Genomic DNA, 27,504 nt, shown 5'->3' with positions numbered 1-27,504 from the left:
AAATATATGTTTGAAAAATTTCATAGTGCATATGTAATTTGCTTTATATTTATTTGTCAGTGTTATTTAGATCATTAACATTTAATGTAATTATTGATAAACTATGACTTGGGTTGACTATTATCTGTTATTTGTTGTCTTCTCTTCTTGAACCTGTTCTTCTATTCTCCCTCTCCTGCTTTCTTTTGGATTATTTAAATATTTTATTTCTCATTATTTATTTATTTATTTTATTTATTTGACAGACAGAGATCACAAGTAGGCAGAGAGGCAGGCAGAGAGAGAGGAGGAAGCAGGCTCCCTGCTGAGCAGAGAGCCCAATTTGGGGCTTGCTCCCAGGACCCTGGGATCATAATCTGAGCCAAAGGCAGAGGCTTTAACTCACTGAGCCACCAGGCATCCCAGGATAGTTTTTAACCTACAACCTAGATTTAAAGTAAAATTAGAAGTGATAGTCATAGGGACGCCTGGTTGGCTCAGTCAGAGGAGCGTGTGACTCTTGATCATGGGTTTGTGAGTTTGAGCCCTACATAGGGTATAGAGAGGCTACTTAAAAATAAAATCTTTAGGGCACCTGGGTGGCTCAGTGGTTAAGTGTCTGCCTTCAGCTAAGGTCATGATTCCAGGGTCCTGGGATCAAGTCCCACATCTGGCTCCCTGCTTGGCAGGAAGCCTGCTTCTCCCTCTCCCACTCCCGACACTCGTGTTCCTGCTTTTGCTCTCTCTCTCTGTCAAATAAATAAAATCTTAAAAAAAAAAACCCCACAAAATAAAAAGAAGTATCATTCACAAAAAATTCTGTGATTAGTGTGCTTTAGTTTATCAATGGAGAATTTCTTGTTTTTAAAGGCAGTAAAATATTTGATTAAGAACATAGGCTGTGGAGGCAGGCTGCCTGGTAATTAATCCTAGATCAATCCGCTGCTGTTGCCTTGACTCGTTACTTATCTATAAAATGGGAATGATAATACCTACTTCTCAGGGTTGAGGATTAAATTATATAAATATATGGAAAATAATTAGAACAAGGCCTGACACTGAGTGTGTACTTAGAAGTTACTAGCCACCTCTAACAGCACCACAACCACCTTTATCATCTTTCTTTGGAGATTCCATTTCACTATATGGAGAGAAGAATATTTTATGCAATGCATGCATTTTATTTATTTATTTATTTATTTTTAATTTATTTGACAGAGAGAAATCACAAGTAGATGGAGAGGCAGGCAGAGAGAGAGAGAGAGGGAAGCAGGCTCCCTGCCGAGCAGAGAGCCCGATGCGGGACTCGATCCCAGGACCCTGAGATCATGACCTGAGCCGAAGGCAGCGGCTTAACCCACTGAGCCACCCAGGCGCCCGCAATGCATGCATTTTAATTTACTTCTTAACCACCTGGAAGAATCACCAGAGAATTCATAGGAATGTTGAAATCACCCAGTGTATAATTTTCATTTTCTTTTAAGCTTACATTTATGGCTGAACAGTATTTTCAGACACTTCCCTTCATTTCATGACCCCTGCCCTTCCCCCACTCCCTACACTCTCCCCTCGGTTTAGTTTACTAGGAATGTTTATATAGCATATAACAGTACAACTGAAAATTGAAATGGTGGGGGGGCGCCTGGGTGGCTCAGTGGGTTAAAGCCTCTGCCTTCCTCTCAGGTCATGGTCCCAGCACCCTGGGATCGAGCCCCTCGTTGGGCTCTCTGCTTGGTGGGGGGCCTGCTTCCCCTCCACCCCTGTCCCCCCACGCCACCCCCTCCCCCCCCCCGCCCCCCACCTGACTCTCTGCCTACTTGTGATCCCTGTCTGACTTGTGATCTCTCCTGTGAAATAAATAAATAAAATCTTAAAAAAAGAAAGTGGAAATGGGGGCACCTAGGTGGCTCAGTCCATTAAGCATCTGCCTTTGGCTCAGGTCATGATCCCAGGGTCCTAGGATTGAAACCTCCCCCTGCTCCCCTGCACATCTGTAGGGCTCCCTGCTCAGGGGGGTGTCTGAGTCTGCTTCTCCCTCTGCCCCTCTGCCCCTTGTGCTCTTTCTCTCTGTTTCTCTCTATCTCTCAAGGAAATAAATAAAATCTTAAAGAAAAAGGAAATTAATATATTGGGCAATATTATGGAGTTTTAAAGCTGATATGATTATTTTAGTTATAGTATTGTATTTAGTTTCATTCTTTAGGTATCTGAATCTCTGTTATAGTTGTAGCAATTTTGGAAGACAGAGTTCTTAGGAAGTAATAAGAGTTCTCTTTCACACATGAAATTTTCTTTTTTTTTTAAGATTTTATTTATTTATTTGACAGATCACAAGTAGGCAGAGCAGCAGGCAGAGAGAGAGGAGAAAGCAGGCTCCCAACTGAGCAGAAAGTCCAACGCGAGAGTTAATCCCAGGACCCTGGAATCATGACCTGAGCCTAAAGCAGAAGCTTAACCCACTGAGCCATCCAGGCGCCCCACACATGAAATTTTCTGAAAATATAAACCTTTATTACTCAATATTTATTATGTAACTTTTTTTTTTTTTAGAGAGAGAGCATGAGCAAAGGGAGAGGGGCTGGGGAAGAGGGAAAGGGAGACTCTTAAGCAGCCTCCATACCCAGTGTGGAGCCTGTTGCTGGCTCCATCTCATAACCTTGGGATCATGATGTGAGCTGAAATTAAGATTTGGCTGCTTAACCCACTGAACCACTCAGGTGCCCCTATTATGTAACTTTTAGAAGTGCTTATATCAATTTAATGTTGGAGCTGTTAAGAAATGTTTGCTATAAGAAAATCTTGGCTATTTCGAAATTAAAAAAAACCAAAACATACCATTTGGTCTAGTGTGTGTGTGTGTGTGTGTGTGTGTGTGTGTTAAGTAGGCTCCATGCCCAGTGTAGAGCCCAGTGTGGGGCTTGAATTCACAACCCTGAGATTAAGATCTGAGCTAAGAACAAGAGGCAGATGCTTAACTGAGCCACCCAGGTGCCCCTGGTCCAGTGTTACTTTTAACCTTCATGAATATTATTTTTCCTTCTCTAGGACAAGGTGGAAAACTGGTTGATAGAGGAGATAATACTTATGGAGGAAAGTGGGTCATAAATCCTAGTGGCGGGTTGATTTCAAAGGGACATCCACTGGGAGCTACAGGTAATACTATACACAGATTTCTTAATTTTTTTGTTATCCTTTTTTACATAAGTATGAATGGTTTAGTCATTGATTTGTGAAAGACTGTATTCTCTGAACCTGGTAGTGCTGTAAGTGTAGTGTACTTCAGTGATAACTGATGAGAATTTGGATTAGTTGAAACTCTAAATTCAACAGTATATATATATATTTTAAGTTTTATTATTTTTTTATTATTTATTATTTTTTATTATTTTTTTATTATTTTCAAATAGGTATACAATTTAACTTAAAATGTTTCTAAATAGAGATCTTGCTAGATCTGCTAGATAAGAATAATTTGAAATGAGCACATTATTTATATAGTTGTATATGTTGTTGGTGTTACATGGAAATTTTTTTCTCTTGAGAAAGCTGGACTAAAAGTTATGAAATAAGAATTTTACTGTGGCTCTACTGCTAACTGGCCGTGTGATTCTTGATTAATTAGTCAATTGATTACTTTGACTCTTATTTTCCTTAATTGTAAGATGAAATTGTACAAAGAAGTTTATAAAATAACTTAGCACTAAAATCTGGGATTTATTGTTATGAAGATAGGTGAGTTTTATATTTTTTCATATTGTCCTAGATATTAATGAAAATTTTTATAAATTATTGCAAATTCCAGAAGAGATGTTAGAATTAACAGTGTATTCATCGCAGCAATTAACTTTTGTTTGTTTCTGTTTATGATGAAATTTAGTAAGTTTATAATCTGGTAGGGAAAACAGATAAAGAGTAAGAGATAGGTAGACCCCCCCCCCAAAAAAGAGACAGGTAGATAGATACGCACGCATAGATTGTTGTAGTGTAATGTGCTACCTTGTTACTGATTTTGTCTTGTTTGTTCTTTGGGCATTTTCTCTTTTTTCATACTATCTTTTTATTAACTGGGTATTTTATAGTATTTTCTTTTCTCTCTTCTGTTGAATTATTTCTTTTTCTTGTTTTTTAGTGGTTGCTCTAGGATCTACAATATGCATCTTTAAATTAACCACAATCTACCCTCAATTAATGTTATGCTGTTTCACATGTGATGTAAGGGGTTTTTACAACAGCATATATCCATAGACTTCTGAATATATTGTAAACCTTACAGTATACTATTGTTATTATTTCTCTAAACAATTTAATATATTTCAAAGTAATCTGAAAATGAGGAGAGTGAGAGTGCTATCATCAGGAGTGATGGAATAACAACATCTGGCAAATAGTCTCCTTTATAAAAGTTTCAAGAACACTTGTAAAAATTGTCAAGATCAAGTTTTTACAGAATTTTGGAAATTACCCAAAGACTACAACAATCTGGGGGAACATTTTTTTTAAAAGATTTTATTTATTTATTTGACAGACAGAAATCACAAGTAGGCAGAGGGGCAGGCAGAGAGGGGAAAGCAGGCTCCCCACTAAACAGAGAACCCAATGCGGAGCTATATCCCAGGACCCTGGGATCCTGACCTGAGCCGAAGGTGGAGGCTTTAACCCACTGAGCCACCTAGGCGCCCTGGGGGAACATTTTTAAAAACACTCAGGTGAATCTCCATAAGAATACTAAGCTTTATGGCATGTTGATTTTCTCTAATGCCACTCCCCCTTTCCCCAGCTCCTGGTAGACTTGAAAACTAGAGCCTGCAATCATGGTGAAAACCAGCAGCCTAGGGGCACCTGAGTGGCTCAGTGAATTAAGCGGTTGCCTTTGGCTCAGGTCATGATCCAAGGGTCCTGGGATTGAGCCCTGCATTTGGCTCCCTGCTCAGTGGGGAACCTACTTCTCCTCCTCCCTCTGCCTGCTGCTCCCCCTACTTGTGCTCTCTCTTTCACTCTGTCAAATAATAAATAAATAAATAAATAAATAAATAAATACAATAAAAATATAGATAAATAAATAAAATCTTAAGAGACCTTAAAAAACAAACAAACCAAACCCAGCAGCCTAGCCAGCACTGGAAGAGTCAAAATAAAATTGGAGCTCATTCAAAGCCCCATTCTCAGAGAAATGTCATTATTTGATATGCCTGACAGTTCCCTGGTGAACCATTCTTAAAAGGCTCATCATTATGTAACCTGACAGAGAACTTGCACCAGTGCAAACAGCATTTTCTTCAGAGTCATTTGTTGAGAACAATTAGTAACAACTGGCTTTACAACATACCTGCCTGAGCTGCTGATAACAGTTGGGGCAAACAACCCAACCAAAAACTTTGAAAGAAAAAGCTGAGGAATGAGACGTCTGTAGGGGTCTTTGAAAAGATCTGACATATCCCTGGGAATCTGGAACACCAAGTATATACGTAAGGCTGTATGTATATTCAAAGCTGCCTGCATGTTCAGAAAAGACCTGAGAAGGTCCTAACCTTTATCTCTGGCTAGCCTGGGGGCTTTGTGCAAGCAGGAAGTAGAGGCTAAGGTGAAGTCGTGAACTGCCTAGCAGAGCCTCAGCAAAGACTGAGAGACTTTCTGGTTCCAAACATTTAAGAAAATCTCTGTCCAGCCATTAGCTAACCACTAAGTTAACCAAGAGGAAAATTTAGTGGTCAATTACAGAATCAGTTTGATAAAGTCACTAGGTCAACAACAATAACAAACTCTGGGAAAAGGGAAGAATCTGATTTCTAGAGTTGCCACATTATTTAAAATACCCAGTTTTCAACAAAAAACTCTGAGACATGCAAAGAAAAAAGTATAGCCCATATGCGGTGGGAAAAGCAGTTGGAAACTGAGGTAGCTCAAACATTGGATTTACTAGACAATGACAATCATCTACTTATGTATGTTCAAAGAGTTAAAGGGAACTATATATAAAGAACTAAAGGAAAATATCACAATATGTCATCAAATAGAGAATATCAATTACTAGGTAGAAATGATAGAACCAAATAAATTCTGGCATTGAGAATTATAGTAACTGGAATGAAAAGTTCACTAGAGGGCTCAACAGCAAATCTGAGCAGGTAGAAGAAAACATCAGTGAACTTTAAGGTAAGTCAATTGAAATTATCCAGGCTGAGGAACCGGAAAAAAAAAAAAGAGAGAGAGAGAGAAGAAGAAAAATGAACAGTCTCAGAGACCTGTGGGACCCCAGCAACTCTAACAACATGCACATAATAATGGCCCCAGAAGAGAGGAAAGAAAGGACAGAGAGGATATTGGAAGAAATGATGACTGATAAATCCCCAAACTTGAGGAAAAAAACATTTATATACATGTCCAAGAAGTTCAACAAACTTCAAATAGGAATATCTCAAAGGGATTTATACTTAGACACATCATAATCAAACTGTTGGAAGCAAAAGGAAGAATACTGCAAACAACAACAAAGAAAATTCATCCTGTAGAAGCATTCCTCCGTAAAGCTTAAATTTCTTTTCAGAAACCATTGGGCAATGTGGTGAAAAAAAGTGCTAAGCAAGAATTCTGTGTTCAGGGAAACACCCTTTAAAAATGAATGATAAATGGAAACATTCCCAAATAAAAATTGAGAGAATTTACCTATATGAAATTCTTTGTAAAGAGAGTGATTCAAACTGAGATGAAAGAGCTCTACACAGTAGAATAAAGGACATATGAAGAAATAAAGAGCATTAATAAATGTAATTATATTCATAAACTTAAAGAACAATATAAATGCACTTTTCTTTGTCATGTTTCTCCCTTCCTATCAAACTGCATAAAGCAATAATCTAAGTCAATAGGCATACAGTGCATAAAGATATAATTTGTATGACAGAAACAACACCAGCACAAAGGAGGGTAAAGGGAACAAAGCTAATCTTTTTTTGTATACCATTGAAATTAAGTTGGTATTAATCCAAACTAGGTTGTGGTAAATTGTTAATTGTAATCCCTAGAACAACTGCTAAAAAATAACTTTAAAATATAGAGTAAAGATATAGAGTGAAAAAATATATACTAAAATGATAAAGAATGAAAATACCCATGTAACACACAAGAAGGAAACAACAGCAAAATAAATAGAGGGTTTAAAAAAGACAAAATTTTAAGAGAATGGGAAGACAGACGGAGAGAAAATATTTGCAGAAGACATATCTGCTAAAGGACTGTTATCTAAAATACACAAAGAACTCTTAAAGCTAAACAATAAGAAAATGAACAATGTGATTAAAAATTGGACAAACGACCCAGAAAACTCCCCAAAGATGAAATACAATGGCAAATATGCATATGGAAAGATCTTCAATATCATATGTCATTAGGGAATTGCAAATTAAAACCACAGGATGTCTCTGCATACGTATTAGAATCTCCAAAATCCAAAGTGGTGACAACACCAAATGTTGGCAAGTTTTTGCAAAATGAAACATGGTGAGTGCTGGCTAATGTATAGAATTGTTGAATCACTGTATTGTACACCTCAAACTAATATAACACTGTATGTCAATTATACTGGAATTAAAATAAAACATCTTAATATAAAAGAAATGAATCATCCCCCTACCATACAATTCAGTGGGCTTAACTGATTTAAAAATCAGCAGGCTCAGCTCTGGAAGAACTGGGCGTGTTATAGGAAACTGAGTCCCAGCCCTTAAAGATATAGCACAACAAACAGCCCTGTGGAGATGCAGCATGTTTGAAGAACACCTGGGGTATATTGTTTGCTAATCTCAGAGTATGTGCTAGAGGGTCAGGATTCTTTGGGAGACTTCTCTAAGAACAAAAGAGTTGGCAGGTGCCATTTCCCTCCTCCACTCCCTGCACCACCCCCCAAGCCTAGACATATAGACCCCTGTGGGAACCAGGACAGTACTAACACTCTCCACCTAGCTTGCTAACCGTAGACCTAGTCTCCACAGATCTGTCTCCTTCAACCTGGAGGAGATGTAGCTGACTTTCCTAACACATAGAAACAGACATAGAGTTAAACAGAGTAAGGAGACAGAGAAATATGTCCCAAATGAAAGAACAAGACAAACTCACAACAAGAGAGCTAAACAAAACAGAGAAAAGTAATATGTCTGATAGAGATTCAAAAGTAATGGTCATAAAAATACTCACTGGACTTGAGAAAAGAGAGGAGGACTTCAGTGAGACCCTCAACAGAGATTTAAAAAAAATAAATAAATAAATAACAGAGATAAAGAACCCAAAAACTGAAATTAAAAATACACTAGATGGGCGCCTGGGTGGCTCAGTGGGTTAAGCCGCTGCCTTCGGCTCAGGTCATGATCTCAGGGTCCTGGGATCGAGTCCCACATCAGGCTCTCTGGTCAGAGGGGAGCCTGCTTCCCTTCCTCTCTCTCTGCCTGCCTCTCTGCCTACTTGTGATCTCTCTCTGTCAAATAAATAAATAAAAATCTTAAAAAAAAAATACACTAGATGAAATAAATAGTAGACTAGAGGGAGCAGAAAAATGGATCAACAACCTGGAGGACAGAATAAAGGAAGGCAATCAAGGTGAACAGGGGAGAGAAAAATTCATAATAGTAAATGAAAATAGGGAACTCAGCGACTCCTATCAAGTATAATAACATATGCATTATAGAGATCTGAGAGGCAGAGAGAAGGGATAGAAAATACATTTGAAGAAATAATAGCTAAAAACTTCCCAAGTAGGGGGAAGGAAACCAGAAATACAGATCCAGGAAACACCAAGAGCCCCCAGCAAAATCAATGCAAGTATGAACACACCCAAGACACGTAGTAATTAAAATCCAAAAAGTAGTGATACAGAGAGAATTTTAAAATCATTAAAAGAAAAGAAAACAGTTACATATAAGGGAAACCCCCTAAGGCTGTCAAGTGTTTTTTCAGTAGAAACTGCAATCCAGAAAGGAGTGGCATTATATATTCACACTGCTGAAAGAAAAAAACATGCTGTCGTGAATAGTCTATCCAGCAAGGCTATCATTCAGAATAGAAGGAGAGATAAAGAATTTTCCAGACAAACAAAAGTTAAAGAATTCTTGACCACTAAACTAACCTTACAGGAAATGTTAAAGATGACTCATTGAGTGGAAAGGAAAGGCCATAAGTAAGGATAAGAAAAGTAAGAAGCAGAAAAGCAGTAAAAAGTATATCTATAAAAATCAGTCAAGAGAGTTTCAGAATAAAAGAAAGTAAAGTATAACACCCTATACCCAAAGTGTGGGGTTGGAGAGAAGAGTAAATAATAGGTTCGAGCTTAAGTAACCATGAACTTAATATAGACTACTGTATGATAAGATGTTATATATAAACCTATTGGTAACCGCAAATAAAAAACCAGTAATAGATATGCAAAAATAAGGAGAAAGGAATCCCTAAGGAAAGCCAACAAGTCATGAGAGAAAAGAGCAAGAGAAGAAAGGAACAGAGAAGAACTACAAAAACAAACATTAAACAAGTATCAAAATGGCAAAAAGTATATACCTATCAATAATTACTTTAAGTATAAGTGGACTAAACACTCCAATCAAAAGACAGAGTGATGGAATGGATAAAAAAACAAGACCCATCTATATGCTTCCTACAAGAGACTCAAACACTAATTTGAAAAGATAAATGCACCCCTATGTATATTGCAGTTCTATATACAATAGCAAGATTATGGGAACAGCCCAAGAACAGATGGTTACCAGAGGGTAGGTGGGTGTGGGGATATAGGTAAAACTGGTGAAGGGGATTAAGAGTAAACTTATCTTTTTTTTTTAAAGTTTTATTTATTTATTTGTGGGAAAGAGAGAGCTCAGGAAGTGGGGAGGGGCAGAGTGAGAGAGGGAGAGAGTCTCTTAAGCAGACTCCATTATGACCACAAAGCCTGACATGGGCCTTGATCTCACAACCCTGAGATCACGACCTAAGTCAAAACCAAGAGTTGGACACTTATCCAATTGTATTACTCAGGTTCCCCAATAGTAAACTTACCTCAGTGAGCACTGAGTAATGTGTAGAATTGTTGAATCACTGTATTGTACACCTCTAATATAACTATAATATAGCTATACTGGAATAAAAGTCTAGGAAAAGACAAAAAAAAAAGTTGCAGTTTACATTAGAGACAGTGATTTAAGCTCTTTCAGACAGCTTCCTCAATCTCATATAAAAAACTTCATCAAGGGGCACCTGGGTGGCTCAGTGGGTTAAAGCCTCTACCTTCGGCTCAGGTCATGATCCCAGAGTCCTGGGATCAAGCCCCGCATCGAGCGCTCTAGCTCTCTGCTTGTCGGGGAGCCTGCTTCCACTTCTCTCTGCCTGCCTCTCTGCCTACTTGTGATCTCTCTCTGTCAAATAAATAAATAAAATCTTAAAAAAAAAAAAACTTCATGAAGAGATGAATGTGGCATTTCAGGTTATTTTTATTGACAAGTAACTTTTTTCTCCTCTGAAGGAACGTATTTGTAATATAATTAACTTGTTTGCCATTCTGAGGTATTTGTGTTCTTCCATTCACTGAAACATTCAGTAATCATGCTTTGTAGTAACAATATGATTTTTCATATCCATATCCTTTCTTAAAATTGAGGTGTCATTTTCATATAATAAAATACACAGTTCTCACAAAATACAATTGTTTATGGCAGCTTGTTTATAATAGCCAGAAAGGTGAAAACAACCAAGATGTCTATCATGAGCTGATGAATAGATAAATAATATGTGATATATTCATACAACGGAGTATTCTTAGGCCATAATAGAAATGAAGTACTGACAGATGCTACAAAACAGAGGAACCTTGACTTCCCTTAAACATCTTCCCCATTCTCCAAATCCTTCTCCCTCAGTCAGGCTAAGACTGATCCGAATTTTTCTTGTATCAGTAGTTTGTCCTTTGTTATTGCTAAATAGGATCCCATATACCACTTTGTTTGTCCATTCTCCTGTTGGTGGACATTTGAGTTACTTCTTGTTTGAGGTCATTATGAATAAGAATGCTATGAACCTTTTTTGTACAAGTCTATTTGTAGACATACCTTTTGCATTTCTCTTGGGTTAATAACTCAGAGCAAAATGGCTCAATAAGAGGGCAGATGTATGTTTAAATTTATAAGAAGGTGCCAAATAGTTCTCCAAAGGCTTGTCATATGGTTTTTAATATTATAGTAGAATGACAAATTTTAACATTTAACAGGTTATTTTCTTCTTTCTTACCCTTAGTTCTATTCCTCAGAGTCAACCTCTTTTAGTATTTTTTGGGTATTTTCCCCCAAATTGTTATGCTTTAACAAATGTATATTTATATGTGTCTTTATACAATCTTTCTTTCTTTCTTTCTTTCTTTTTTTTTTTGTTAAGAAGTATAGTTAACACATAATGTTACATTAGTTTCAGATGTACCACATAGTGATTGGATGAGTCTATACATTCTGCTATGCGTACCACAAGTGTAGCTACCATCTATCACCATATAATGCTGTTATGGTATCATTGACTGCATTCCCCATGCTGTGTCTTTTATCCCAATGACTTGTTCATTCCGTAACTGGAATCGATTCTTCTTCACCTATTTAGCCAATCTCCCCACACCCTCCCTATGGCACCATCAGTTTGTTCTCTCTGTGTATGGGTCTGTTTCTGCTTTTTGTGTTCATTTGTTTTGTTTTTTAGATTCCTTACATAAGGGGAACCTCTGTTCCCCTTATATAAGGAATACATATGGTATTTGCCTTTCTCTGTCTGACTTATTTCACTTAGTGTAATACTGTTTAGGTATTGTTACAAGTGGCAATATCTCATCTTGTTTTATGGCTGAGTAATATTCTATTGTATATACATGTACCACATCTTCTTTCTCCATTTGTGGATGGACACATGTGTTGCTTCCATATCTTAGCTATATACAACCTTTCTATGTGTATGTGTTGCATGTGTCATATATGTATATTTACCACTTTGTAGACAGATTTCCTTACTTACATCTTAAAAATCTTTTTATGTTATCACTTAGAGATATTGTTTATTCTTTTTTAATGCCTGCACAGTATTCTCATTATAAGAAATTTACCTAGCCATACCTAGTTGACATATATGTGGTGTCAATTTTGCTATTACAAACAATGCTGCAGTAAGCCTCCTTGTGTCTTTGCATACCTCTGTGTGTATACTCAGAATGAGTTCAAAACAATGGACTCACTATGTCAAAGGACAGTATATCTTTAAAAATTGGTAGGCGTCAGATTTTTTTCAAAAAAGATAATACAATGCATATTCTCAACAACAGAGTGTAAGAGTACTTTTTTAAAAACAGTGTAGTATTTTATTAGTCAACTTAGTAAGTTTTGCTTTGTTTTTGTTTTTGTTTTCAGATTTTATATATTTGAGAGAATGAGAGTGAGCTTGAACATGAGCAGAGAGAGTGGCAGAAGGAGAGGGAGAATCAGACTCCCCATTGAGCAGGAAACCTAATGCAGGGCTTGATCCCAGGACCCTGAGATTGTGATCTGGGTTGAAGGCAGACAGTTAACTAACTGAGCCACCCAGGCACCCAGAATCCTTCTTTTTTAATAATTTTGTCAACCCTAGATTCTTTTATCAAATGTAAACAATTATGTCAGTCTTGGCAGGTCATCTACTTTCCCTGGCACTAAAAAGCTAACCTGTTGGGGCACATGGGTGGCTCAGTGGGTTAAGCCACTCCCTTCGGCTCAGGTCATGATCTCAGGGTCCTGGGATCAAGTCCCGCATCGGGCTCTCTGCTCAGCAGGGAGCCTGCTTCCCTCTATCTCTCTCTCTCTGCCTGCCTCTCCATCTACTTGTGATCTCTCTCTGTCAAATAAATAAATAAAATCTTAAAAAAAAAAAAAAAGCTAACCTGTTTTAAAACACCCTGGGAAGATAGAATTTATTCAATTTTTAAATACTTCAAAGAGTGTCACACCTTCTGCAGTATCTTTTGAAAACCCTTTCCAATATTTTACTTATTATTTATTTTTGTTTTTGTTTTTTAAGTAGGCTACATGTCCAGCATGAACCCCAATGTGGGGCTTGAACTCACAACCCTGAGATCAAGATCTGAGCTGAGATTATGAGTTTGATGCTCAAGAAACTGAGCCACCCAGGCACCCTTTCGAATATTTTAGTCTACACTGTTGATAATATTTTCCTGTTATCATCAGTCATTAGGGATAATGTCTAGTGGTGGGGTAGCATTTTCAGGGAAAAACTTACAGATCTTGCTGATTTGATTAGTAGCCTGAATAGGAATGAGGAATTCTTGAAGTGTAAATGTTTACTTGCTACATACTAAGGATTTGGATATACTTCAAGTAAATCTGACACATGGCCTTTAGCTGTAGTCCAAGAAAGAATTCAGACTCCTGGAAAATATATCAGAGTGACAGCCCTGAGTAGTTTAAATATTTTTCCCTGGTTACTTGGATAACAAATTGCAGTAGGATTCTAGAAAATCAGAAATGGTCAAGTGCTTCCAAAACATACTAACTTATGATGGAGTGGGGACAGTGTAAGGTTCTCTTCTACAAATGATGTTAGTTTATATTGCTGCTTTGGTGGGAACTCAGTATTGGAAAATTAGCTTTAAAATTAAAGCTTCATGATATGGTTTTCAATTTTAACTTTCCAGATCTGGATGAAAAAAAGCTTCTAGTTGCCATAACAGTAACTGTAATAGAAAGATAGATTTAAGCATTTGAAGTGAATATTTTATTGTTAGTTTAAAATCATGAATTCCTTTTATTTTTCTTTCTTTTTTAAAAAATTTATTTATTTGAGGGACGCCTGGGTGACTCAATCGGTTAAGCCTATGCCTTCAGCTCAGGTAAGGATCCTGGGGTCCTGGTATCGAGTCCCGAATCAGGCTCCCTGCGGCAGGGAGCCTGCCTCTCTGTCCTCCTCTGCCTGTTAGTGTACACACTCTCTCTCTCTCTCTCTCTGATAAATAAATAAATAAAATCTTTAAAAAATTATTTATTTGAGAGAGAGAGAGAGAGAAACGGAAAAGTTGTGTGGGGGCAGAGAGAGAGGAAGAGGGAATCTCAAACAGGTTCTGCACTCAGTGTGGATCCCCTGCAGGGCTTGATCTCACAACCCTGAGATCATGACCTGAGCTGAAACCAAGAGTCAGATGCTTAACAGACTGTATCACCCAGGCTCCTCCCTTTTAGATTTTTCAATTAGAAAAATCACATTGAAACTTAGATTTTTAAATTGTTAATGTCCAGGGCACCTGGGTGGCTCAGTTGGTTAAGCCTCTGCCTTTGGCGCAGGTCATGATCCCAGGGTCCTGGGATGGAGCCCCGCATCGGACTCTCTGCTTAGCGGAGAGCCTGCTTCTCCCTCTGCCTGCTGTTCCCTCCACTTGTGCTCTCTCTCGCTCTCTGACAAATAAATAAATAAAATCTTAAAAAATAAAAAAAAGAATGTAAAAAAAAATTTTTTAGCATCCAAGTAGCATCATATTTTATTTCAATTTTTAATGTGCTTTCATATGTTAATAAATAAATTATTAATAATTAATAAATCATTAATGCTTACTGAACACTTACTTAAAATGAATAAATAAAATTTGACTTTAGCTTATTATTGGCTATCTCTGATTTTTGAAAATGCTTATTAATGTTTGTGATCTGAAAGACCACGAAAGTGATTTGAGATACAGCTTCTTACAAGGGATTGTTGTTTTGAAGCTAAAACATTGGTTATTTTCTTTGGCCTTCTGTGCCAGTTAAACCTGGCATTTGGTGCTTTTCTAGTATGGCTTCAACCTAGTTTTATGTGCTGATCTTTCATTTTTTCAGTCCATGAAACTTTAACAAATGCTTATTGTGTGCCCACTTTATCATTAGGTGATCTAAGTAATTGGTTCCTTTTTATTTTTAATTTATTTTTATTTTTTAATTCTTAAAAAAGATTTTATTTATTTGAGAAAGAGTGAGAATGAGAGCATGGGGGGCAGGGGCTGGGGCAGGCCAGAGGGAGAAGCGAACTCCTCATTGAGCAGGGAGCCTGATGTGGGGCTTGATCCCAGGACTCTGGGATCATGACCTGAGCTGAAGGCAGATACTTAACCCACTGAGCCACCCAGGTGCCTCTTTAATTGGTTCTCAAATATAGTGTCTACTGATATACTAATTCAGAATCTCCTATAGCATTTATTTTTTTTTAAAGATATTTTATTTAAGGCACCTGGCCAAGTCATAGTCCATCGTATATATGTATATATGTATCAATCTATCTTTATCCATTTACCAGTCAATGATCATTTGGCTCTTTCCATAATTTGACTTTTGAGAAACTGTCAAGTTGACTTCCAAAGTGGTTATACCATTTTACATTCCCACTAGCAGTGTATGAGAGTTCTCAGACCTCCACATCCTCATCAATAGTTGGTTTGGTCAGTCTTTAATTTTAGTCATTATTTTTGAAAAATTTTTATTTATTTATTTATTTATTTTTTAGAAATTCTTTTTTTTTTCTCAAGATTTTATTTATTTATTAGGCAGACAGAGATCACAAGCAGGCAGAGAGGCAGGCAGAGAGAGAGAGAGGACGGGAAGCAGGCTCCCCACTGAGCAGAGAGCCCCATGTGGGGCTTGATACCAGGACCCTGGGATCATGACCTGAGCTGAAGGCAGAGGCTTTAACCCACTGAGCCACACAGGCACCCAGTTTTAGCCATTCTAACCAGTGTGTGGTGGCATCTCTTTGTGGTTTTAATTTATATTTTCTTAATGACTAATGAATGATGTTAAACATTTTTTCAAGTGCTTATTTGCCATTTGTATACCTTCTTTTGAAGAGTCTATTCTCAAGTATTTTGCCTATTTTGGGACATAACTTTTTTTTTTTTTTAAAGATTTTATTTATTTGAAAGAGAGAGAGCATGAGCAGAGGGGAGGGACAGAGGGAGAGGGAGAACAGACTCTGTTGAACAGGGAGCCCTATTTGGGGCTCGGTCCTTGCTCCTTGCTCTTGATCATGACCTGGGCCAAAGGCAGAAGCTTAACTGACTGAGCCACTCAGGTGCCCCTGGTTGTTTTTTTACTGATTTTTGAAAGTTCTTGATATGTATGTTTTGCATAAGTTTTCTCCTAATCTGTGACTTCCTTATCATTCTTTTGGTAGTGTCTTTTGAAGAGCAGAAGTTTTTTATTTTTATTTACTCCCACTTATCTGTTTGTTCTTTTATGGGTTTATTTCTGGTTCTTACCTAAGCAATCTCTGTCTAATCCAGGGTCACCAAGACCTTTTCCTGGGTTTTCTTATAGACGTTTTATACTTTTATATTTAGACTTATAATCCATTTTGAATTAATTTTTGTGTATGGCACAAAGTATGGATCCAAGTCCATTTTGAATTAATTTTTGTGTATGGCACAAAGTATGGATCCAAGTCCATTTTTTACTTAATGTATTTCCAGATATAGTGCCGTTTGTTGGAAAAGTTATATTTTCTCCGTAGATTGCCTTTATCAAAAATCAATTGTTCATATATATGTGGGCATTATCTCTGGACTGTCTTTTCCGTTCAGTAATCTATTTGTCTGTCTTTACATGTTTTGATTATTATAGTTTTATAATACTTCTGGAAATTAGGTAGCCTTAGCTCTCAACTTTATTCTTCTTTTTTGGAGTTGTTTGGCTCTTTTAGCTCCTTTGCATTTCCATAGGAATTTTAGAATCAGCTTGTTGATTTCCATTAAAAAAACCCTCCTGGGATTTTGGGGGGACTTTCTGAATGTGTAGATTTTTTAAAAAGATTTTATTTATTTATTTGACAGAGAGAGATCACAAATAGGCAGAGAGGCAGGCAGAGAGAGGGATGGGGGGAAGCAGGCTCCCTGCCAAGCAGAGAGCCTGATGAGGGACTTGATCTCAGAACCCTGAGATCATGACCTGAGCTGAAGGCAGAGGCTTTAACCCACTGAGCCACCTGGGTACCCGAATATATAGATTTTTTTTAATGCTGTTTATGATAAGGCCTTTAGATGTCTAATGTAAAAGAATTACAACTTCTTTGTACTTGACTGTCTTAACGGTATAAGGAAGAGTGATGGGTTCAAGGAAGCAGGTTCAGGTAATATCTCAAGATGTTTTTCCCTGTAGTTTTTTCCATTCTGAGGTTTTCCAGTGCACTTAGTACTCATCTTTATCAGCACTTTCCATTACACTGTCAATTCTTTATATATTAGTATTTAGTGGAGTCCTTGGTACATATTTGAATGGTTTATTTCTAGTAGCAGCCAGACTATATGTAGTGAAGTCCTAGGCTAAAGCTTTCATAACTGCTGTGCCTTCTTGGCAGGTAGATTTCTGAGTCCAACTTTTGACTGCCACCTTTCACAGATCCAAATTCTAGAAATGCGAGAAAGAAATGCCAGTTTATTCTGAAAGTAGACAACCAGAAAGCTAAATCATCAGTATGCTTTCTTACTGACACTCATCTTTTATCAAAAGCAAATAAATGACAAGACCTGCTTTTTCTCCTGCTCTCTTCCTCTTTCTGCCTGCCTCCTTATCCCCACCTCCACTCCATGGTAGCATTATCATAAGGCTACCCACCCCCAGCAGACTGCACTGTAAATGCTTGCTTCTTTATATTGCAAGACTGTCAGCTTCATGAGGGAAAACAGTATGCCTTCCTTGTTTACTGACGGATCTTCTGAGCCTTGAGGAGTGTCTAGAACATAATAGGCCATAAATTATTTGTTGGGTGGATGGGTAGATCAATATTGGTTCCTTGTATGTTTTACTAAGATTATATATCATAATCATAGTTTTTCTAGATTGTTAAACATTTTATAAATGTTTTAAATAGAAACATAGTACTTTGTTGTATGAATAATTCACAATTGATATAACCATTCCCCAGTTATTTCACTTCTAGATTATCTAGTTTTTCACTGTTACAATGTGATGAAGATAGCTTTTTGTGTAAACCTTTGCCTATGCTTTTTTCTATAGAATGGTTTTCAGGCATTTTCAAGGTTCTTAATTTTGTACACTGCTTTCCAAAAAGGTTGCACTGATTTGAACTTACACCAGTACTGTATGGAGGTGACTGTCTTTGTACTCTCCCCAGCATCGATTAGTCCTGTTTTTAAACATCCTTACCCAAAACAAATCAAAATGAAAACAAATAAAAAAGCACCATTACCAGTTTGGTTTAAAATGGCATTTTTTTTCTATTTAATCAAGGTGAGGTTGAGTATTTTCTCAAAAATTTTGAACTATGTCTATTTATTGTTTTGTTAAGAAAATTGCTGTAGTGTCTTTCCCATGTGTATGTAAGAGCGGTGTGAATACTTTTTTCCTCTTATATATTCATTAAGTGGTTGAGCTTTCTATATGGCAGATTTCTAGTAAAGTTAACTGCCCCAAAGTTTCACTTTGATCTTCTTCATTAATGCTCAGAATGTTCACAATTCAAAAAATCATAATAGGTTGTGGAATTACCTATTTTTAAAACAGTGCTTAAGATATATATTCTGTAAATACGTACATACTGCTTGGAAATAAGAAGTGGCAGTTAAATTTCTTGAGGTTGGGGTTTGTTAAATAACAAAAGTTCAACTGAGTAAATTTTAAAGACCTAATTGGCTTTAATAAATGATTCATGAACTGGGCAGCATCCCATTTAGCAAGTGGAGGAAGGCTCTGTAGGATTGTACAAAATAGAAGGTGGGGCACCTGGGTAGCTCAGTGGGTTAAGCCACTGCCTTCAGTTCAGGTCATGATTTCAGAGTCCAGGGATCGAGTCCCATATCAGGCTTCCCCTGCTCTGCAGGAGCCTACTTTTCCCTCCTCCTCTGCCTCTCCCCCTGCTTGTCCTCTCTCTCTATGAAATAAATAAATAAAATCTTAAAAAAAAAAAAAAGTTGTTAGAGGGGCCCCCCGGGTGGCTCAGTGGTTTAAGCCTCTGACTTCGGCTCAGGTCATGATCTCAGGGTCCTGCGATCGAGTTCGGCATTGGGCTCTCTGCTCAGCAGGGAGCCTGCTTCTCCTTTCTCTCCGCCTGCCTTTCTGCCTACCTGTAATCTCTGTCAAATAAATAAATGAAATCTTAAAGAATAAGTAAGTAAGTAAGTGAATAAATAAATAAAAAGTTGTTAACAAAAGAAAAAAATTGTTCCAGGCAAAGCTGATTTCCTTTAGGTAGAAAAGCAAGGGGTGTTATCCTGCCGGCTACCTTATCTTCTGGGGATGCAGATGGCACAGGTGGTAGACTCAGTGGCATTGACCAAAAAATTCCTGACCAGTTAAGACTGCATTTCTGGGGGAGGTTGAAACTACAATTAGGTGAGGATCTAAGCCTTGATTTGGAAATTCAGTCTAAATGACCTATTTTGGACCTGTGTTTTTTCTTTTTAACAGGTTCATAAGTAGGAAATTGTCACAGGTACTCAGGAATCATAAGCTGTGATTGGGCATGTAGGTGGAAGAACAGATACTGTAGGTAGACTCGCATAGCTCCGACTTCACGATGGTGAAACCAGTCTATCCTGTTTAAAGATTCTTAACTCAGGTATCCTGGAATAGCTGGTCTGGTAGAAAGACAAGTGTAAATCAGGAGACAACTCTAGATTAGCCTACTTTATTATTATTACTTAATATTTAATTAATCTTACACTTTCTCAGTCTGACATCATTAAATTCTTTCCAGCTCTAAAAACCTTTGATTTTATTATCCAGGGGGACATATGCTGTTCTTATGAAGGTCCATTCATGTTGAGATCCATTTGGGGAAAATAATAGGAAAATTACCCATGCTAGCTAAACTTTTTATGGAAAGTGAACTCCCAAATCCTAGATACATAAAAATGTATTTTATGCCATTTTGCCTGAGCCAGAGAACTGTTCTTCAGTGTTCTTTTTTTTTAACATCACCAAGAAAATGACAGGTTGGATTTTTAAAGAGTGCAGGGAATTTCTTAAGCCTCTATATTGTCTAAATATGGAGTTGGGACGGGAAAAAAGACAACTGGCTGCAGAAACCCTCATGGCTTTTTTTTTTTTTTTTAAACCCTCATGGCTTTTAAGAGAAGTTATTATTTATGCAAACATTCTTTTGGCTGAATTAAAGTCACGATTCAGTGATTCAGTGTAAGCTCTTGTCTGGCTTCAGAAAGCCAGTTGGGGCAGCTTTCGTTAGCAGCGGAACCTGAGTGCTCTGTGTTCGATTTGTTAGGTCTGGCTCAGTGCGCCGAACTCTGCTGGCAGCTGAGAGGGGAAGCCGGAAAAAGGCAAGTTCCCGGTGCAAAGGTTGCTCTGCAGCATAATTTAGGCATCGGAGGAGCTGTGGTTGTGACGATCTACAGGATGGGCTTTCCTGAAGCTGCCAGGTGAGTGGCATTCTGGGTTTTGTCTGTTGATGAATTCTGACCTTTCACAGCTGATGACGTTGTACAAGTATATAGTCCAGATTTTATTGTTTTAGTACTCCGTAAATATCTCATTACTTTGCTTTGGTAGCCTGGCTTTAAAGCCTTTAAACCGACAATTAGCTTTTAAACTTAACCAGCCTTAGGAAAATTTTGTTCAAAAACGAGGCACCATCGGAGCGCTTGGGTGTCTCAGTGGTTTAAGCGAGGGCTCTTGATCTTGATCTCAGCTTAGGTCTTGATTTCAGGGTGTTAAGTTCAAGCCCCGCGCTGGGCTCTGTGCTGGTTGAGAGGTGTACTTAAGCGGGGCGGGGGGGGGGGGGGGGTGTGTGGAGAGCAGAGTCAAAACAAAGTGCTGCTAACCTAAAACTACTTCTCTTAGACCTGCCAGACAGAGTGATTTTAAGTTAGGCAAGTTCACTCTTTGGTTTCCTTTCTCAAAACTGCTGTCTCCCTGCATAGCCTCCCAAGCTTCTGAGGTTGTTTGGAGAAAGTTATTAAATATGCTAATTGGCTCTCTGCACGTTTTTGTTTCTGAATGGCCCTAAGCCCTCACTGCTGCTAGAATCCTTTTTGTCTCTTGCTGATTTTCTTCCTGTCCTTACCAAATGCCTGTGCTCCTCAAATTTCCAAGCACTTTCTGCCCAAGCCTTGTTCAGGATCCCTGAACTTCCTTGCTCTTGTCTCAGAAGTGCTCATTCATCCTTCCCATAGGCAAAATGTCCCTCTTCCTTTCCAAGGCCTGGATTGCTTTTGTTTCCAACCAAGTTCTGTAACTTTGTTCCAAATATTAAGTATACTCTCTCCCTTTTGAATCTTTAATTTTGCTTTTCTGTTGACGCCTTTCCTTCTGTTAGCAAATATGGTCAGGTCTTACATATGACAAAATTTTACTTTTCTTTTTGCCTTATTTTCTTCTATGATTATTCTTTTATACTGGGCCACTATTTTTTTGGTCCATGCTAAAATATTTATCTTAGGATCTAGTTTTTGACCTCACCACAGAGGTCAGGTAAGGCTAACAGTGATCTGATTATGAAATGTTTGTCTTTGTTTTCTGTTCTTGTTCTCTTTAACCTTGCTGTAGCTGTCAACACTAATTGGCTTCCTTTTTCCTTCTGAAATTCTTGGTATTTATTTATTTATTTTTTCCACACTTTTGGTTCCACAAAGGATATGTTGACACACTTCTTTTCAGAATCCATTATATTTCTATGTTTTACAGGCTCATGAGTCTTTTCTTTCTGCCCTTTCACTTTTCTTTCTCTGCCTGAATATAATTTCTGTTGTGAAAGTTCTATCATTGAAGGCCCATCTCTGGTACCATCTCCCTCTGAATATCCACAACACTTTGTACCTCCTGGACCCCATACCCAGTCCTGGCTTAGTTGTAGTATATCCACATTTTTATTCCCCTTATATGAAATCCTTGAGGCCTAAGGCTATTGTGACTTCATTCCACCCCTGCAAAAATCTCTGACATAGTGAATGTTCCTTGAACTGAATCAGATAAAAAGGTGTTAAAATGTTGAATTTTCGAGTTTCCTCCTAAAGGTGACCATCAGTCTATACTGTCTTCTAGAATTTCATCCAGTTCATATTTGATGTTGAAAACCCTCAGTAAAACACAAACTATAAAGAGCGACTGGAGTCAGCATATTAGTATAGTATCCAGTTTGCCCAGATTAGAAGTTTATGAATTTGGGGCAATACATTCTATTTTAAACATGGAATTCTCATCGTTTTTTTTTTAATTTCAGGAGACTAAATAATTAGGAGATTGAGTTGGTTCAAAATAGCTACAGTGATATTTGTGGGAAGGCAGAAGTATGAAAAAAATCCAGATGATACACAGGTTTCCCCTGCTATCCCAAAGTAGAACATTCCTATGAAATTTTTCTTTCTTTTCTTTTTTTTTTTTTAAAGATTTTATTTATTTATTTGACAGAGAACACAAGTAGGCAGAGAGGCAGGCAGAGAGAGAGAGAGAGAGAGAAGCAGGCTCTGCACCGAGCAGAGTGCCTGATGTGGGGCTCGATCCCAGGACCCTGGAATCATGACCTGGGCTGAAGGCAGAGGCTTTAACCAGCTGAGCCACCCAGGCGCCCCCCCCTATGAAATTTTTCTTAAGCCCAAATGGTGTAAAGCAAAGAAGCAGTTACCATTAACTTAATGGAAAAATTCTTGAGTGTTTCCCAGACCCCTGGAATAACCTCTCTTGTGCTTTTCTGATACTTCAAGCACATTTTGCTAATGGATGGACAAAATAAATTGAGATAAAGCACAGATGCTCACAGGCACAGTTCAAAGCTGTGGCTCCCTACTGAGTGTAGTTCTTGGGGAGAGAATTTGGGGGAGGTGCCACTTTCCGTCTACACACTGCATCTAAAATGGCTCCTGCAAAACTAACATTGAGCCCTATTACCTCTTCTTACTTTTTTTTTTGGTAAAAACCAAAATCCTCTTTGGATTTCTTTTGTTTAGCAAAAACAGATACTAATGTAGGTCTTTTGTAGAAGCAAAGTGGTGTAACATGAACTTTAGATTGAAAAGCCAGGGATACCTGTACAAATGACTAATAAGAAAATACTGAAGGTGTTATTGAGAGTCTTAATGATACAACATAACTCACTACTAAGGTCAAAGTTGGGAAAATGATTCTGAATCTAATGGTGCAAATATTTTAAAGTAAGGTTGTGGTTTTGTTTTACACAAGGTCAATTTAAGGTACTCTTTCAGGGTTCCCAGATCCAGTTCTATCATGGGGAATGGGAGTTCCCGCTAACTGTCCCCAAACACCAAGGAATTCTCAGACACCTGTGGGTCTGAATTCAGCCCAGTTCTGACGCCTTCTACCCAGAGATAGCATCGGGTTCCACAGGTTAAGGGTTCAGTCCCACAAGACTGGCCCCCACCCACCACTTCACATGAGTGACAAACCTCAAGACTATTACCAGTGCTTCTGACCAACTGGCTACAGGTTGGAGATTCCAGTGACTCCTCCTAGTGCCTCACAGAACTCAGAAAAACACTTATATTTTACCAGTTTATTAAAGGACATGATAAAGGGTACAAATCAATAATAAGATGAAGAGATACATAGGGTGAGGTCCCAAACAAGAGAGGTTGGGGCCCGGCCTGGTGGTATGAGGGAGGGTTCTGGTTTCCTAAGTGCGGAAGCTCTCTGAAAATCTGTCCTCTTGGGGTTTTTTTGTTTTTTGTGGCTTCAGTACATAATTATGATTGACCAAGCCATTGGCCGCTGGTTGGTCAGTCTCCAGCTCCTCTCCCCTCCCTGGAGGTAGTGATGTATGGTGGGGTCCATAAGTCACCTTCAGTTATAACAAGATACTCATTTCACCTTTATGGCTTTGGAGCATTTTCAGAACTGTGAATGAAGACCAAATAAATCTGAGAAATACATTTTATTCATCTGAATGACCAAATAATATTTCTTATAAGTCGTTATATTGCCAGTAACCTTTGCATATAATCTGATTTACTTAGCTTCTTAATTAACTAGCTTTGATGGAGCAACTGCTACATGCTTAGGCACTCAAGAACGGTCCTCTGTGTATGTGGGGAAAGCAGACATAGTTTCTTCAAAATGCTGTTGAAACCCCAGGGGGAGGGGGAAGAAACCCAGAGGAAAAATTATTACAAAGAAGGTAAATTTAAACCAGGTGACTTTGATTGCCTAGCAGAAAGGTAAAGGAAGGGTACTTCAGGCACAGAGATTTGAGGTACAGGGTTGGGTGAGTGGTGTACTGTGTGGTACGGAGTAGATTATTTTGTGTGTGCCTTGGTAGATGGGCAGAGTCAGTAGTGTTTTGGTGACAGGAGATAGAGTTGTAACTAGATTGGATTATGGTTTTGAAACCTTCAAATCATCTACTGGGGAGTTTGGACCGGAGCCCACAGAATGAATTCTGTCAAAAAATCATGTGGTTATATTGCCCTTTAAGCAGATCAGTCTGGCATTAACTTTGCACTGAATGGTGGAGAAACCAGAGGCCAGGAATCCGTAGGAGGCAGTTGCAACAGTGTGGATAAGAAATGTTCAGAGCTGTAGTAGGAACTGAGAAAATGAGGAGATGTCTATTTAAGAGCTGTGACCAATTGCATTTAATTTAGAGTTAAACTTTAATTTAGATCAGTTTTGAACAGTATTTTTTTTTTCTGCTACAACTTTTTGGTTTTGAGCTGTATCTTGGATAAATTGAGGCCTGCTGAGACTCATAAATTGAGTCTGTTCAAGTTGCTATAACAAAATTTGTCCTTGGCCCCCTAAATTCATGTCTTTCTCATGTCATCAACTCAAAATGTCTCTGTTTCTCTTTCGTCTTCACTCTTTCAATATAATTTGACTTCTACCTTCCCTCACTTCTTCAAATTGTTGGGTTTTTTTCCAAAGATTTTATTTATTTATTTGTCAGAGAGAGAGAGCAAGAGCGAGCACAGGCAGAGTGGCAGGCAGAGTCAGAGGGAGAAGCAGGCTCCCTGCGGAGTAAGGAGCCCGATGTGGGACTCGATCCCAGGACGCTGGGATCATGACCTGAGCTGAAGGCAGCTGCTTAACCAACTGAGCCACCCAGGCGTCCCTTCAAATTGTTTTTGTCAAAGTCACCTGTACTCTCCTTGCTGCCAAATCCAGGAGGGTATTTGACTGTTTGACAGCAACTGATACAGTTTATTCCTCTCTCCCAGATTTTTTCTCCCTTCTCAGCTTCCGCAACACCACGCTCTTCTGGTTTTTCCTTTTGTATCATTGGCTGCTGCTTCCTCCTTCCATAGGGTGTTGTCCTGGGCTCTCTTCTTTCTCTAATTTCCTCAAGGCAAACTTAGCAGTTCCCTTGAGTTTAAATACTTGAATCCATTGGCTGCTGCTTCCTCTTTCCATAGGGTGTTGTCCTGTAATTTCCTAAAGGCAAGCTTATCAGTTCCCATGGGTTTAAATACTTGAATCATATACTTGGTTACCCCCCTTTACGTCCAGCCCCAGCCTCTTTGAGCTCCAGTCTCATATCCAACTGCCTTCTTGTCTCACAAACATCTTAAAGTACCTAAAGTGGAACTTTGATCCCCTCTATTCCCACTGCGTTCTTCCTTTTGTCATTGCATGGTACTGCCATTCCCTCAGTTATTCAGGAACACCCGAATTATCCTTGTCCTTTCCCTTCACCTTTAGTTCCCCCTCATTTCTCAGTAACAAAGGCTATGGATTCTATCTGTAAAATATACTTGAGGGGCACCTGGGTGGCTCAGTGGGTTAAGCCTCTGCCTTCAGTTCACGTCATGATCTCAGGGTCCTGGGATCAAGCCCCCGCATCAGGCTCTCTGCTCAGCAGGGAGCCTGCTTCCCCTCCTCTCTCTCTCTGCCTACTTGTGATCTCTGTCAAATAAATAAAAAAAATCTTTAAAAATATATATATACTTGAATCTACTTTCCTTTCTCCATTTCCACTAGTGGACTACCTCCACTATAGTCCAGACCACCCTCACTTCTTATCTGGACTATTCCAGCAGCCTCCTAATTATTCCCACCTCTGTTCTCACATCTACCCATCCCCTCTCGCCAGTTCATTCTTTACGCTGTTTTAAGAACCACTAAACAAACTACAGTTGACCCTTGAACACTGTGGGAGTTAAGGGCGCTGAGCCATTGTGCAATTGAAAATTCCCCGAAGCAGTTGACTCCCTACAAATTTAACTTCTAAGAGCCTACTGTTGGTTGGAAGCCCTACCGATAACATGAAAAGTTGGTTAACACATACTGTATGTTATATGTGTTATATATTGTATTCTTAGGGTGAGTTAGAGAAAAGAAGGTGATACTAAGAACATCATAAGGAAGAGAAAATATACCTACAGTAGTGTACTATATTTATGGGAAAAATCCACATCTAAGTGGATCCATGCAGTTCAGAACCGTGTTGTTCAAGAGGCAACTGTATTTCACTTCCTTAATCATTTCAGTAGCTTCCCAAATTCCCTACTTTAGCCTCTATGATCTGGCCCCTGCCCAGTTCTCCAATTTCATTTCCTATCACTCTCCCCCCAACTTACTGTGTTCTAGTGACTGGTTTTGCTTTACTTTCTTTTAACATATTAGGCTCCTTTCTCTCTCAGGCTCTTTGCAGTTTCCTCTGAATAGCCATCTCTTTTCCTTGTTTAAATAAGGTCTTAGCTTAAATTCAGTTGCTCTGAGATTTCATTCCTTGACTGCTTTCCCTGAAGTCGGTTCCTCTTTTTGTTTGCTTCCTAATACTTGGAGTTATTTTGTCTATTTATTTCTTTTTCTCCTTCACTAGAAGAATATCAACTCAGAACAGGGCTTAAGTCTGACGTGTTTTCCCTTACATACCCACTACCTTGAACAATGCTTTGGATGTAGCAGGCACTCATTAGATATTTATGAAATGATAGAAGGAAGGAAAGGAAGGAGAAAGGAGAAATGGATGGGGCAGATGGGGAGATAAGAAAAAGAGACAGAAGGAAGGAGAAAGAATAGAGACAGACTTACCGAGAAACCGCTGTACTCTTGACTTCTTCAAATATATCCTTCCTGTGTTGTCCCCATCTGGGTCCCAGCTACCACCAGCCTGCCTGTGGTTTGTCAGAGAAATTACCTAACACCCTCCTCCTCCTCAGACCCCTCAAGTTTCTATCTGTATCTAACACATGAGGCTTTGGAGCCCATACCAGTCATGCTGTCGCTTTTTACCATGGGCCAGGGGCTCTGCTAGGTGTCTCTCCTGTCCCAGGATTTTGTATAATTAATTATGCCAAGTCACTGGCCCTCTCTACCTTTTTCCCTCCCTCCCCACCAGAGGTGCATAGAGCTGAAGTAATTTATTCAGAATCACATAGCTAGTGAGTGGAGGCAGCTTGGGATTCAAACGCAGGTCTTTGTAGCTATAAAGACTGTGTTCCTTCTGATGAAGTTTTAGAATAATGGGTGAAGAGGTTCAATGGGGTGGAGTCTGGAGTCAATGACCAAGAAGGATTTCTTGAGACATCTTTGGTGCAAAGTGGTGGTTTATTAAAGCCCGGGGACAGGACCCGTGGAGGAAAGA

The 27,504-nt window shown here is 38.6% G+C and overlaps 1 protein-coding gene across 2 annotated transcripts in view; it reads left to right on the top strand.

Moving 5' to 3' along the window:
- SCP2 (sterol carrier protein 2) overlaps nt 1-27,504 on the top strand; it is a 113,187-nt gene that overhangs the window by 64,293 nt on the left and 21,390 nt on the right. For both annotated transcript variants that reach the window (XM_032301599.1, XM_032301600.1), the window contains exons 11-12: nt 3,025-3,132; nt 20,236-20,389. In XM_032301599.1, the coding sequence (XP_032157490.1) occupies nt 3,025-3,132; nt 20,236-20,389 (262 nt within the window). The remainder of the gene's footprint in view (nt 1-3,024; nt 3,133-20,235; nt 20,390-27,504) is intronic.

Source organism: Mustela erminea, chromosome 10 (genome assembly GCF_009829155.1).
Source record: "Mustela erminea isolate mMusErm1 chromosome 10, mMusErm1.Pri, whole genome shotgun sequence".
NCBI classification, from domain to species: Eukaryota; Metazoa; Chordata; class Mammalia; order Carnivora; family Mustelidae; genus Mustela; species Mustela erminea.
This window is presented reverse-complemented; position numbering and strand designations above follow the sequence as displayed.